This window comes from Panthera tigris, chromosome F3 (genome assembly GCF_018350195.1).
Source record: "Panthera tigris isolate Pti1 chromosome F3, P.tigris_Pti1_mat1.1, whole genome shotgun sequence".
Taxonomy (NCBI): domain Eukaryota; kingdom Metazoa; phylum Chordata; class Mammalia; order Carnivora; family Felidae; genus Panthera; species Panthera tigris.
Window position 1 is genome coordinate 3,350,352 of NC_056678.1, and position 14,973 is coordinate 3,365,324.

Consider the following 14,973-nt stretch of genomic DNA (forward strand, 5'->3'; position numbering starts at 1 on the left):
AAGCAGAAGCATCCCTCTTGCCCCAGGTCGTCCCTCCTAGAAGTGATTTCTTTTAACCCCTTCCAGCTGTTTGCCCCCTTCTGTAATGTATCTCCGTATTTCTGGCAAAAACAAAACCAAACCAAAACCCAAGCAAGAGCATACTGCGGTTTCTTGCTTTGAGACATTATGCGGACTTCCCGTTATGGAAGAGAAGGATTTGGCACTATTACACCTGCTGCTCTTTGTGTCTGGGGTCGCATTTTACATTTAATGTGTAAGTTATTGTGACCGTGGAATCATCAATGAGTCGAGAAGCATACTATAGTTGCATCTTTCCTGTGTAATCTTTTTATTTCTCTGAAATGAAGGACGTCCTCCGTCTTTTAAAGTTAATTTTCTAAGTCTCACTCATGAATCATCCCCAGATTCTCCAAAGGGACTGTAAAATGCCCTAGAATCGATTTACCACGTGAGGAAGGAAGCCTTCCAGACTCTTCTACCCTGTGTTCACTGACCTGAAGTGTCGTTCCTGGAGCCTGTTGCTTTCCTGCTCCGCTTTCGGCCACAGGCTTCAGTCTCTCAACCAACCCGTGTGGGATTCTCTCTCCTGCGGACCCTAAGCCTTCTCCGTCTTCGTCTCCTCCCTCGTTTTGCTGGAATTCATTTCTTAGTGGTTTACTTAGAAAGCAGGGCCTGGGCGATACGCTTTTAGAAGATCCTGATTTTCTGAAAATGCTCATTTCCCTCTCAAAATTGATAAAACACTTGATGAGGAATCAAACATTCTCGCTTGAAATCATTTTACCTGACAACCGTTCTCTGCATTTTTCCGTTAACAAGTATGGCGCCAGTTCAGTTCCTGATCATTTGAATGTGATCTGTTTGATCTCTGGGTGGTTTACAAAAGTTCTCCATATTCTTGGTGTCCTGAAACATCACACAGTGATGTGCCCAGGAGGAGGTTATCTGTCACCCACCGTGCTGGGAACTGGCGGGACTCTGCACACAGGAATCTTGCCCTTAGGTTACAGAAAGTGTATTATTTAGTACAATTTCCTTTTCTTTTTTTCTGTTATTTTACCGGAATTTTTTTGTTTTTTGGATATTGATTTCTCAAATTTTATTTTCTATCCATCCTTTTGCAATAAGTTTTAAGAGATTTTCTCAAATTTATGTCCCAACTCATCTAAAACATTTCTTAAATGCTTGTCCTATCTTTAACTTTCAAAGGACTCTTCCTGTTTTTCTAGTTACTCCTTTTTGTTCCTTCTGCGTGGCACTGCCTCTTTATCCTTCAATGAAAATAGGAAATTTTTTGTTCCTTTGGATCTTTTTCTTTTGCTAGTGGATTTCCTAAAATATCTGATCCTTGGGAATTTGTTCGTATTTAAATGTAAATCAGTAAAAAAGCTTAGTGGAAAGTTTTTTGGTTTATTTTTAGGCAGTATGTGTGTGTATGTGCCACTGATAAGAACCCAGCTGTCTCTTTGGGATTCTCAACTGCCATTATCTGGAAGTCTTTTCTGGGCCATTCAATTCTTCAGAGAATCCACTGAAATCCTCCAAGGAGGGGACGGAAGGAGGAAGCGATAAACCCATCGCCAACATTCTGGGAGCTAAGCAGGGGAAATGGGTTTTGGAGTCTTACCTTCAGTTTGCAGACTTTTGCAAAATCTCACTACTTCTAGTTCAACACCTCCCCTCTGTCACCAACCACTGAGCCTGGCGTCCCTCAGTCTGCGGTCTCTGGCTTGCTTATTCCACAAAATGAACATACTGCTGAGTTGGGGGGGGTAAGCTGTTGAGTTTTGAAAGATGCTTTAACGGTGCTTTCTGTGGATTCTGAACCAATTCCCCAATTCATTCTAGACTCCTCTTTTCACTCCTGTCCCTAAAGGTACCTGGTGCCTTATCATTCTGGTTGATCTGAAGCTTGTCCTCTCTGTATCCTTCCAGAAGGGCTTGTGGGAACATTTCTTGAGTTCTTGCATGCTGTGGTTTTTATTTTTCACGGGTGCTTTATTATCCTTAAAAAACCTAAAATCCTCAAAAATCTTTGATATTCCAAACTCATCAAGTTGTTACATTAACTACATGCAGTTTTTTGTTTATCAGTTATACCTCAATGAAGTTGTCAAACACAAAGTCACAAAGGCGGAAAAACCTTTGACTCACACTTTCCTCGGGTATCTTAAATGTTATCTGATTGTTTTCTGGTGTAGGGCTGCTATTGAAAAGTCTGATGAAAATTTCATTTTTTTTCCTCCTTGAGTGACTTACTACTTTTTGCCTATGTGTCCAGTATTCTTCTTTTTCTTCAAAGACCAATAGTTTGCTGGAATGTGTTTTGTTTTGTCTGGGTTATTTTCTCGGTTATGGTGTGGGCCTCTGTCATAGGAGTTTCAAGTCTGCTTTATTTTATTTTTTGCTTCAAGTCTTTATTTCAATTCTAGTTAGATAACATACAGGGTAATCAAGTCTGCTTTATTTTGGAAAATCTTCTTGAATATAGATTTTCATATTTTCTGTTGCTTTCAGAGACTCCTATTATATAAACATTGGCCCCTCTTTGCCTTTCTTTTATGTCCATCACTTTTCTCAAATCCTTTTTACCTTTCTCTCACTTTTTGATTAAAAAAATCTCCTTTCCATCTTCTGTTTCTCATAAGTGATCTGTTGAGTTTATTTACTCCCAAATTCCTTACAGGTCAGGCTGTATCCGGATTTCTGTCATGTCTCTTCAAATCTTGCATTCTCCAGCACTCATTTCTAAGTTTCTAGATTGCGATTTCCAATTTTTATTTCACAGCTTCTACTGTTCCCTCAATTTCTTCTGAAACACTGATTGCAGTTTTCAATGGTTTTGCAGACGGCCCTTTCTGGCACACTTCCATTTTTTGTGAAGATACAACGCCCGCTCTTCCCGTTTTGTGCGTGTGAGATTTGACCGTGACCATTTTCAGTTCCTCACTGAAAGTGACTTTTCCTGTACATCTATGAGGGTGGGGTGGGCCAGGGTAATTCTTCTAGCTCCATGCCTTTGACTCTCTTTTCTATCATTTTCATAAAATGATTTTTAAAAATGACCTGTGCTTTCTGAGCTCTTCCTCCCCACTCTCCTTCATTGTCTGGACCTTCTCTTTCCTTTCCTGTCTGGCTCAGTTTTGAACCAATCCCCGCCAGCCCTCCTTAGTTTGGGGCTGCCATCTGGAAGGACATTCTGACCAGCTGGTTCCGAGACCTTACAATCGTAGCACTGGACCACCTTCCCACCGTGTCGACTCCCTTGCCCTTGGCTGCAGGAAGGAGTGGAGGCTGGAAACTCACTTCTGTGTCTTCTTTGAGATGCCCAGCAGCGCGTGCTCGTGCTTGTGGTTTTCTGGCTCTGGGATTATCATGAATCCCTCTGCTTCACCTCTGTTTTTTCTAGCACGATGTTTAATAACATGGGGAGTCTTCAGATGACTTTTTTTTTTTTTCCCCTATCAGTTTGAGTTTTGGAGTTCATGGGAAAATCTTCTCATCTACTGTTCAGGTCCCATCTGTTTTTTTGTTTTTTTTTTTAAAGTTTTCATATCTATTCAGTTGGTCTGTTTTTATGGAGAGATTTAAAAACCATGCTGCCGTGGTGACCAAGTTCCCAGAATCCTCCATTCACTGGATTCTAAAGACTCACTGACACGTATTTTTCATCATTTTTACACTGCATTTAAAAAGCTGGAACTGAATCACACTGGCACCCATAATGCGTCATAGTATCCTACTGATAACAAGGGCACGTACACCACAAATGCTAAGAGACCACTCACTACTACTTTAAACTGCTTTGCCCCAACTTCTAGTAAGTTTGACCACCTTTTTATTTTCATTAAAAAAAAAAAATTCTTTTATTTATTTGAGAGAGACCGAGACAGCGTGAGTGAGGCAGGGGGCAGAGAGAGAGGGAGAGAGAGAATCCCAAGCAGGCTCCAGAGCCTGACGCGGGGCTCAAACTCACGAAACCGTGAGATGGTGACCCGAGCCGATTCCAAGAGTGAGAGGCTTAACTGACTGAGCCGCCCAGGCCCCCTGACCATCTTTTCGGTGTCAGTCATTTTGACTTTTCATCTGCTTATTCCTGGCTTTTGGCCAGTTACCTCAGGCACACTTCATTCTGTGGTTTGGAAGAGCTCTTGGTGCCTGTGGGTACTAACCCTCCGTCCTCTGCCCTGCGTTTGCCCCACTATGCTGTCGGTATGATCAGTGTGGATTAAAATCTCCAATCTGTCCCTACCCTGCTTCTCCGAGTTCTCAGTTCTTGCTTCAGGTAGCGTGGGGCTTAACTGTCAGGCCCATACACATTCACGATCACGATCTTCTTTGTCTATTATTCCCTTTGTTGGTATACACTGCCCCCTTTCATGCCCCTTGATGTTTTACACCTTAAACTCCACATCATGGTGTGTATCTGTGACATCTACGTTCCTTTGCTTTACCCCCTTGCGCACACCTTTGCGTTCAGCCACGTGGCTTCTCGCTGGTTCTCGCGGTGCGCTCACTCTGGAGAGGCAGCCGCCACGTAGGAAGGCTGCGGCCGTCATCTGGCCAGGCCAAGAGCATGAGCTGTCCGTCACCGGAGGGAGCCGTCCTGGACACGCAGCCGAACTTGCACACACCTGCAGCCTTGGCTGACAGTTGGCCACCCTCCACGGCAGACCCTTAGTGACAACTTCCCAGAGGAGCCCTTCTCAAATTCAGACCCACAAAACTGGGAGCGTCATAAAAACATTTTTTTTTTAAGCCATTAGGATTTGAGACAATTCACTGCACGGTTATCAGTACCAGGCCACCATGTTTTCTTCTCTTTTCTCTTTCCTGCCGTCATTCATTGGATAGCATCCCTTCTGCAGGTATGAAAATCACACATTTTATGTGCTCGTCTTCTGTTTATTTCTTCCAGCCTGCTGAGATCCACACTTGGGCTCACTTTCCTCATCAAGTTGCCAATGCTTAAACGTTTACACGATACTACTCTGTCAGGGACTGTTCTAAGGTATTTACAAATATTAAGCTTCTTTAAAACTCCAAAGAATCCAGTGAAATGGGTCCTATGGTTGTACTCGTTTTCTGATGAGGAAATGAAGCAGGGAAAGGTACGTAACTCGCTTGAGTCCGTCCACCCAGAGAGTCTGTGACGGAGCGGAGCGTGCAATTCGGGAGACCCTGCTGGGAACCTGCCACGGTAACGACCATGCTATGCTGTCTCCGCAGCGCTTCCCAGAGAGACAAATGCCTAACCATGTTCACCTCATCTGACCCTTACACTCACCTCCACTGTGTTTGTCTCGAACTTAATTCTGGACTGCTCTGAATCTGCATTTCCTTTCCCTTCCACTTTGTAGAGCGAGGGTCCTTATGTTTGTGGATCACAGGAAAGTTCTCTGAGATACCTAGTCACCCTATTTCCCAAATCTCTCACAGCGGCCATGTGGCTTTATCCATCTTTTTTGATGGAGTACTTCCTCCAAGAATACTTACTCTTCTGTCTTCCAGTTTTACTGAGAGATGACGGACACGAAACATGTCGGTTTAAGGTGTCTACCACAATGGCTTGGTGGATGTATGTCGTGCAAAATGATCACCGTAAGTTAACATCCATCACATCGGCTCATATAGTTGCAATGGTTTTTTTCTTGTGAGGAGAATGTTTAAGACCTACTTTCTTAGCAAGTTTCAAATATACAATACAGTGTCCTTAACTAGAGTCACCATGCTTTCCATCCATCCCCAGAACTTACTTACCTTATAACTGGAAGTCTGTACCTTTTAGCCTCCTTCAGCCATTTCCCTAATTTCCCAGCCCCAGCTCCGGCAACCAATATGTTCTCCATTTCTGTGGAGTTCAGATTTTTAAGATTCTACACATAAGTGAGATCATACAGTATTTGTCTATCTCTTATTTCACTTAACAAAATGCCCTCGAAGTCCACCCATGTCACGTTGTCACAAATTGTAAGACTTTCCTTTTTCCTATGGCTGTGTAATATTCCATTGTGTGTGTGTGTGTGTGTGTGTGTGTGTCCATGTGCCACATTTTCTTTACCTGTTCATCTGTCAACAGACACGTAGATTATTCCCATGTCTTGACTACTGTAAATAATGCTGCACTGAACATGGGGGTGCAGGTATCTCTTTCAGACAGTGATTGTTTCCTTCAGATAAATGCCCTGAAGTGGAGTTGTTGGACCGCATGGTAATTCTATTTTGAATTGCATGAGGAACCTCCATGCTGTTTTCCACAGTGGCTGCACCAATTTACATTCCCACCCACAGTGCACGAGGGTTCCTTTTTCTCCATATCCCTGCCAACACCTGGTATCTCTTGTCCTTTGGATGACAGCCATCGTAACAGGCATGAGGTGATATCTCATTGTCATTTTGATTTTCATCTCCCTGACAATTAGTGATACTGAACACCATTTTATGTAGTTGTTGGCCATTTATTTGTATATCTTCTTTGGGAAAATGTCGATTCAGGTCCTCCGCCCATCTTTCAACTGGATTACGTTTTTGGTTTTTGCTATTGCGTTGTAGGAGTGCTCTTCTATTTTGGATATCGACCCCTTACCAGATACATGATTTACAGTACTTTTCCTCATTCTGTAGGTTGCCTTTTCATGTTGGTAATGGGTTTCTTTGCTGTGAAGTTTTTCAGTTTGATGTAGTTCCACTTCACTGACTTTTGCTTTTGTTTCACTGTCTTTGCTTTTGGTATCAAATCCAAAAAGTCATCGGGGTGCCTGGGTGGCTCAGTCAGTTAAGTGTCTGACTTCAGCTCAGGTTGTGATCTCGCGGTCCGTGAGTTCAAGCCCCGCGTCAGGCTCTGTGCTGACAGCTCAGAGCCTGGAGCCTGCTTCAGATTCTGTGTCTCCCTCTCTCTCTGCCCCTCCTCTGCTCACTCTCTCTCTAAAATAAATAAACACTAAAACAAAAATCCAAAAAATCACTGCTAAGCCCAGTGCTCAAGGAGATTACCCACTATTTTCTTCTAGGAGTTTTGTGGTTTCAGGTCTTACGTTCAAGTTTTTAATCCATTTTGAATTGATTTTTGTGTATGGTATAAGAAAGCGGTCCAGTTTCATTCTTTTGCATGTCACTGTCCAGTTTTCCCAATATCATTTCTTGAAAAGATGATCCTTTCCCCATTGTCTATTTTTGGTGCCTTTGTCGTAAATTAATTGATCATATGTATGTTCAATAAACAGACATATGCATATTTATTTCTGAGCTCTCTATTCTATTCCACTGATCTATGTTTCTGTTTTCATGCCAGCACCATACCATTTTGGTTACTATGGTTTTGTAACACAGTTTGAAATCAGGAAGTGTGACGCTTCCAGCTTTTTCTTTCTGAAGACTGTTTGGCTGTTTAGGGGTCTTTTGTGGTTCTATACAAATTGTAGCATTGTTTTCCTTATTTCTGTGAAAAATGCTGCTGGAATTTTGATAAGAACTCTATTGAATCCACAGATTGCCATGTACTAAAGACACTTTAACCACATTAATTTCTCTAATCCATGAACACAGAATATTTTCCCATTTATTGGTGTCTTTTTAATTTTTTCATTAATGTCTGATAGTTTTCAGTGAACAGATCTATCTCCTTGATTAAACTTATTCCTAGGCATTTTATTCTTTTCCATGCAGTTGTACATGGGATTGTTTACTTAATTTCCTTTCCGGTAGTTTGTTGTTAGTGTATACGAGTTTTTCATGAGGGTTTTTTTTTTTTTTTTTGAATAATAAACTAAGTTCTTGTACACATGAAAATATTTTTAACTTCCTCTCATAATTGGTATTATAGCTGGGTTAATATTTTAGGGTCACAGTTCTTTTCCTTCTAACACTTTGAACTTTGTCTCGATCTGTGATATCCTTAAATTTGACTATAATGTGTCTAAGTGTGAGTTTTTAAAAATCTATTCTCTCTAGCACATAGTGATGTATTTTGCTGTGAGGTTTTTCAGCTTTAAGTGCTGGAAAATTTTAGGTGATTTATTTCTTCCAGTACTTCTAACTCTCTATTTTTTTCTTTCCCCTTGAAAGTCCTACTACAGAGATACTGAAACTATTTCTACCACGTATCGTCTTAGACTAGCCATCTCATCTTCGCCTCGCTAACTTGTTCTTCTGCCATATCCAGTCTGTTCCTTCCACTGAGGCTGTCTGCTGGGTACTTTACATCAGCAGTTATATTTTCATGTGAGCACTTGCAAATTGTTTTTCTTCACAGCTGCCTTATCCCACTCCCTGTTACCAATATGCTTTTTTTTGAAGTCTCTTTGAGAGACGTATTGTGCCTATTTATTTTAAATTCATATTTTGGCCTCAAAATTTTGCTTTATCTAGCATAGGCTATGCAGATTGTATTTCTTTTATACCAGTTATACTTCTGCGTATCTCATTAGCTTTTCGGATCCACCAACCAGTCTCTCATTCTCTGGTCTGCCCAAGGTTTACATTCTGGGGAGGGAGGTCATTGAAGTTTTCCAATTCCTAGAATTTCTTTGTAGGATCTTGAGCTAAGCAACTAAATCTTCATGTTCTACCATAATCAATACTTCAGTCATAGTTACAATGAATAGAATGAAACAACAGCAATTCAGCTGAATTTCTCACTAAACATGTCTCTTTCTCAGTGGCTTGTCAACTTCAGTCTTAAATTCTTCCATGAGCGGCCTCAACATCTTCTTTACAGTGAGTCCTCTAAGCACTATTCCTCACAGTAACAGACTTCAAGATGTTCAATTGGGGAAAATGGAAGCAAGGAGACCACAAAAAAGAGAGCAAGCATAGAAGCAATAATCTCCCTTCATGAGAAATTTCCATTTATTGTATTACCTACATGAACTAACTATGCAGATGAGCAACGAATGCCAATCTGTGTTTTCTAGAAGCCTAAACCTTCTCGAGTTATGGCTCAATTATACATTTGTTAATTGTATATCTAACTTTAATAGTAGATATTATTTAAAAGCAAATACTTAGAGGGGCGCGTGGGTGGCTCAGTGGGTTGAGCGATCGACTTCGGCTCAGGTCATGATCTCGCGGTTCATGGGTTTGAACCCCGAGTCGGGCTCTGTGCTGACAGCTCAAAGCCTGGAGCCTGCTTCAGATTCTGTGTCTCCCTCTCTCTCTCTGCCCGTCCCCCACTTGCTCTCTCTCTGTCTCAAAACACGTAAACATTTTTGGGGTTCCTGGGTAGCTCTGTCAGTTAAGCATCCCACTTCGGCTTAGGTCATGATCTCACGGTTCGTGAGTTCGAGCCCCACGTCAAGCTCTGTGCTGACAGCTCAGAGCCTGGAGCCTGCTTTGGATTCTGTCTCTCTCTCTACCCTGCCCCCACTCACGCTCTGTCTCTCTCAAAAATAAATAAACGTTAAAAAAATTTTTTTTAAATGAGACTGTGTATTAAAGCATAACCCCAAAGAACTAGCAAAACACAAATCCAGCATTCTTCTGAACTCTGTAAGTCTGTAGTCTTTCTCCTTAATCAAAAATGTGTTTGTGTGCAAGCTAATGCTGTGTGTATGGTATACTCAAGTCGTCTGTTCCTCCACTACTATGGATTCCAGATTTTATATTTTAAAATGAGAATAATTAATAATAAAAAGTTGTTTGGGATTTTGGAAAAATTGGTTTCTCAATTATTTTATTTCCCCTTCAATTCGTTAAGTGCCCATAACTGATTTGAAAAAAATCTTTAACAGCATGAAGTAAAAGGAGAAATATACTTCAAAAACAGAAATGTTTCAAAAACTCAGAAATGCTTAAAAAAGAAAAGGCGTAATACTCCAACTTGTCAGCTTTTTTGCCAAATAAATAAAACCAACCAAACCGTGCACTTCAAGACAGCCCTCCCATTCTCAACTGTCATTTTTGATTTAGATTGAAATGAAAAAAAATTGAGAAAAGACGGAATAAAAAGAAAACAAGGTCTGGAACACTCGTCCTACCTTTCCAGGTGGTGATTATTTCCATTCATTTACAATGTTTTTCCTTTTCTTTCCAAGCTTTTTATGTTTGTGATTGTGAGAGAACCAACAGCACAAATTACAACCAATACAAAAAGCAGAAGAAACCCATAATTAGTACTTTTTTTCCCCGAACCCATCATGCTTGTATCTAGATTGAGTACCTTAGCTGGAAAGCCAGTTGAAGCAGGACATCCCTTTTTCCTTAAGGTCGGTGTGTGAACCGGAAGAGGAGTACTGTCTACAGTCTGAATCCGGGGGCAAGAGAGGAAACAGAGATCATGAAACACTCCATCTTTTTCAAACATCTCTAAAAATAAATCAAAGTAAATAAAGCCAAGCAAGACATCAATAAGGCAAATAATATCTCAATGAAGCTAAAATTCTCATAGTGTTGATAATTTAAATTTCAGCCTGCGACATCTACAAACGAAACAGTCGCTCAATTAGCAAAAAAATAATTGTCTCAAAATTTAAAAAGAAATGATTTAGAAAAGAGAATCCACAAAGAAAACAAAAACATCACAGCATGTCGTCTACATAAAAAATGAGGATATTAATTTTTGAGTTCATCTGAATATGCCCCCATTAATTCTTAAAAGTTCTGAGTTTTTTAAAGCAGGAGTTATAATCAAAATATTTAGAAGTCTTTTAACTTCTAACTTCTATATACAGAACGTATGTTACATATATGGAACACAATTCACTGGATTTGTGTTTAAGTGTGTGTGTGTGCGTGTGCATGTGTGCACGTGTGTGCAGAATGAGGAAGTGAGGAAGAGAGAAAGAGCGAGAGAGAGAGAATGATTAACGGGATTTTGTGCAGAAATCAATTTCCAAAGAAGGAAGCTAGACTGTTTAATATTATTGGAATTCAGAACTTAACATGCAAATTTAAAAGTTAAAAGTCATATCTTTATTCTATAGGTATTAGTGTAAGATATTTCTTTTAATGAAAGGAACCAGTGATTTTACTGGAAAAGAGACATCACTTAATTAGCGAAGTTTAAAAAAAAAGGCACAAAGAATTACTTTAGGATGCGAAGCAAGCAGGCAAGAGGAAAAAGCTAGCTTTGAACAAAGTTACAGAGTATTTTAAAACGTTAAGACAAAAATGGATGGTCTTTGTCTTTGTTACTATATAAACCGAATATTTTATATGCTTTATAACCTTAGAATGGAATTGAGTTTCTCAGAATTTTCTGCTTAATTGTGAGGTTACCTTTAAATTTAATTTACCTTTAAATAGCTTGAAAAAGTTTTCAACCCTATTTATAAATTAATGCCGGAAAAGGTAAACATGAGAACTAAAAGAGCAACACTGAATACCTATGTGAAAGTTAATAAAAAACAACAGGAAACAAAATTGACATTAGAATTTACACAGAAAATCTCAGAGAAGTTTTGAATAAAAAGGAATGAAGTAAGGGTGTTGGAGACAAGATTAACAGAGTTCACAAAGACCAGCAATGGCAAATAAAAATACTATTTGGAAAAGATCCCATTCTTCAAGGTACCTATGCCTAGGAACAAATCTAACAAGCAATCTGAAGTCAACTAATAAAGAAAAAAAATGAAACTTTATTGAAGGATAGAAAAGAGTATCTAAATGATATGTATATATCATGTTCACAGACGGAAAGACCCAACCACAAAGATGTCAATTCTCCTCAGATGAATCTATAAATTCAACGCAATTAATCAAAAGCCCCATATGGAATCTGACAAGCTGATCACAAAAGTCATATGTAAAACTAAAGGGTGAAAAAAAGAAAATGAAAAAGAATAAGGTGGGTGGGAGTGGTCGATCACACCAGGTGAATTACTTCAGGCTTACAGTAATCAAGATAATGTGATGCTGGTGCAGGAACAGACCAAAAAACAAAACAAACAAACAAAAAACCCCAAAAAACAAAAAACAAAACCAGAAGAAGAGAATAAAGAACCCCCAAACAGATCCATTTATATAAAGCAGAAAGAGTTTTACAAATCAATGGGGGAAATATAAGAGAATTAGTTGTTCATATGAGAAAAACAGATTTATTTATTTAAAGTTTATTTTGAGAAAGACAGAGAGAGAGAGAGAGAGAGAGAGAGAGAGAGAGAAGGAACAAGAGGGGGAGGGGCAGACAGGGAAGGAGAGAGAATCTCAAGCAGGCTCCGTGCTGTCAGTGCAGAACCAGATGCAGGGCTCGATCTCACAAACCGTGAGATCATGATCTGAGCCAAAATGAAGAGTAGGATACTTAACTGACTGAGCCACCCAGGCACCCCTGAGAAAAATGGATTTAGAACCCCATTTCACATAATTTGTAACAACCAATTTCAGCTTAAGGTCTTAAACATGTAAAATAAAAAAATTTAAACTTTCAGGAAAAATATGGAAGAAAACTTTTATAAATGCTGCATAGGGCAGAACTGCTTTAGAAATGCATGAAAAAAACAGGAGTCATAGAGGAGATGATTGATATATATATATAAGACTACTTTAAAATAGACACTGTTGCAAGACAAAAAGATACCAAATGAAATTTTAAAGTAAGCTATAGATGGGAAGAAAGTATTTGCAGTGCATATAAGCCAGCTAAGGATTAGTATCCAGATTATATAAAGAACAGTTACAAAACAAAAGAAACAATTCAATGGGAAAACAGACAAAAGACATACAGGCAAATCACCAGTGGTCAATAAACATACAAAAGGATGCTGAGTTAACACTAAGATCAGAGAAATGCAAATTAAAAATCCCACTCCATACCCATCAAATTGGCAAAAGTTAACGTGTGACAGTACCAAGGGTTGGTGAAGATGTGGGAAAATGGGGAACTCTCACACATTGCTGGTGGGAGTGAAAACTGGTTCAACCACTGTGGAAAATAATTTGGCAAAATCTAGTTAAAGTTGAGAATGCACATACCATACAATCCAATAATTCAACTCCCAGGTACATAGCTAATCACACTCTGCACACACAAAAGCAGACAGCTATTAGAATGTCCACTTTAGCACTGATTATGACAACAAAAATTGGAAACAGATATCCAATAATATGACATCATTAAATATCCCAAATTTCCAACAACAGGAGGATGCATACATGGTTGTGGTATATTCATACAACGAAATATGACGTAACGGTTGTAACGAGTGGACTAAATGGACACGTATCTGCAGGAGGAAAGTTCAAAAGCATCACGTTGAATGAAAGCGGTTACAGGAAGATACAGATAACCTGTGTGTAAAACATAAACGTAAAGCAAATGTTATCAGGTATGGTTGCTGTCTACAGATGAAGTAAAACGTAAAACTGAAGGAGAGAAAGTACATCAATGGCAGGGTCTTTAGACGCGTCTGAGGAAGGAGGAAGGAGGAAGGAGGAAGGAGGAAGGAGGAAGGAGGAAGGAGGAAGGGGAACGGTACAGGGAAGGGTGTTTCAACTTTCTCTGAAAACAAATTGGCAAAGAGCAGGGCAAAAATGTCCACATCTGCTACATCTGTGGATGGTGGCCACACGGGCGTTTGCTCTTCTCTCTACGCTCCAAAGATTTCAACAGTCAAAACGTATAAACTCAAAACAACGATTAAGACAAAGCAGAGCGTCATCAACTTAAGCGGTCTGCGGTCGTCGCTCGCAGGGTTGGAAAAGACCCAATTAGACTCGAACCACGGATCCCTTCATTTCAGACAGCTTTCCCAGGTGGGCCATCTGCTCCCGGCTCCAGAGACGACACGGGAAACAAAGGGGCGGCGGCAGCACTGTGCGCAGAGCGGAAGACCTGAGCCGCACCCACTGAGGCACAACGCCCTTCCGACTCATTGAGACAATGACCTCTGCTGAGAAAAGTGGCCAGCCGGCTGTTTGAAAGCATTCACGTGGGGTGCAGAACAACACTGGTGTGGCGGTCGTGGTGGTTTGGTGCTACCGCAAGGCAGGGGACGGCCGAATGCCTACTGCTGACGGGCAGTTAGAGTAAACTGTTCAGCGGCCGGCAATGGCAATTTTAATTTTAAGCTCTACTTTGCGGCAGTTACACATATCTTTTTAGATCAGAAGAGTTAAAATCTGAGAATGGCACCTGACACAGCTGTGTGCCTCCAAGGTTTGTATCTGATAATTCCGAGATTTAGAGAACCCCGCCCTCTGCTCCACAGTCCTCTACTTCAGATACAGACTACCTTTCTAATGAAATAAACGTTTGTCTGTTTTAGGTTGAACTTGGGGGGGGACAATTTTCTGCTTTTGTTTTACGGTCCTATTTACATTATAATAATAATGCAATGCTCTCCAGTAGACCGTGACTTACTACAGAATATATTTGAGTCAAACAAGAGTCGGCTTTCACTTGTTTCTCGATTCCCTCTTTCTGACAAGTGACAAGCTGGAGAGTGGGGCTACCCCGGGGAGGCACCTTAGCTGGCTCCGCTTCACAAGAAGTGGGAGGACATGTGGACCTTGACTGGATGCAAACCCGGACGCTCGGATTCCGCACACACGTGTTCTCAACGGGATCAGTCTAGGAGAAGTCAGGAACGACAAAAACCCAAGATAGCACTTTCAAACAGCGTGCAGCCCTTAGCGAATTTCTGTAAGGCACAATCACGGTACCATTTGTTGCGAAGAGAGGAAAACGCACTTCAGCCTGAACGTTCACCTCCGGGAAGCGTCATTCCACAAAAGCAGGACCGCTCGCTTTACCGTAAACAGAGGGAAAGATGACCACAGGTACCTCCAAGCTGCAGTCCTCACTGCCGACCTCTCACTCTGCGTGCCGGTCTCTACTCTACGTTCTTGCAGTCCACGTGAAACGTTCGTGTTTCACAAAATAAATCTCCCACAAGTGCAGAGGACTTCACAGAGGTATGTCCTGCGGGTTCGAGATAATTCTGTCCTTTCTAAGAACGAGATCTGGGCCACTACCAGGCATCACTTGCAGGCAGAAGAGACGGACTTATCAGCTTTGTGTCTGTCACTGCAGGC

General features: G+C 40.7%; 1 protein-coding gene across 3 annotated transcripts in view; it reads right to left on the reverse strand.

Moving 5' to 3' along the window:
• Nucleotides 1–14,973, reverse strand: part of CDC42BPA (CDC42 binding protein kinase alpha) — a 318,266-nt gene that overhangs the window by 33,821 nt on the left and 269,472 nt on the right. For all 3 annotated transcript variants that reach the window (XM_042976800.1, XM_042976799.1, XM_042976798.1), the window contains one exon: nt 10,160–10,243. In XM_042976800.1, coding sequence (XP_042832734.1) covers nt 10,160–10,243 — 84 coding nt within the window. The remainder of the gene's footprint in view (nt 1–10,159; nt 10,244–14,973) is intronic.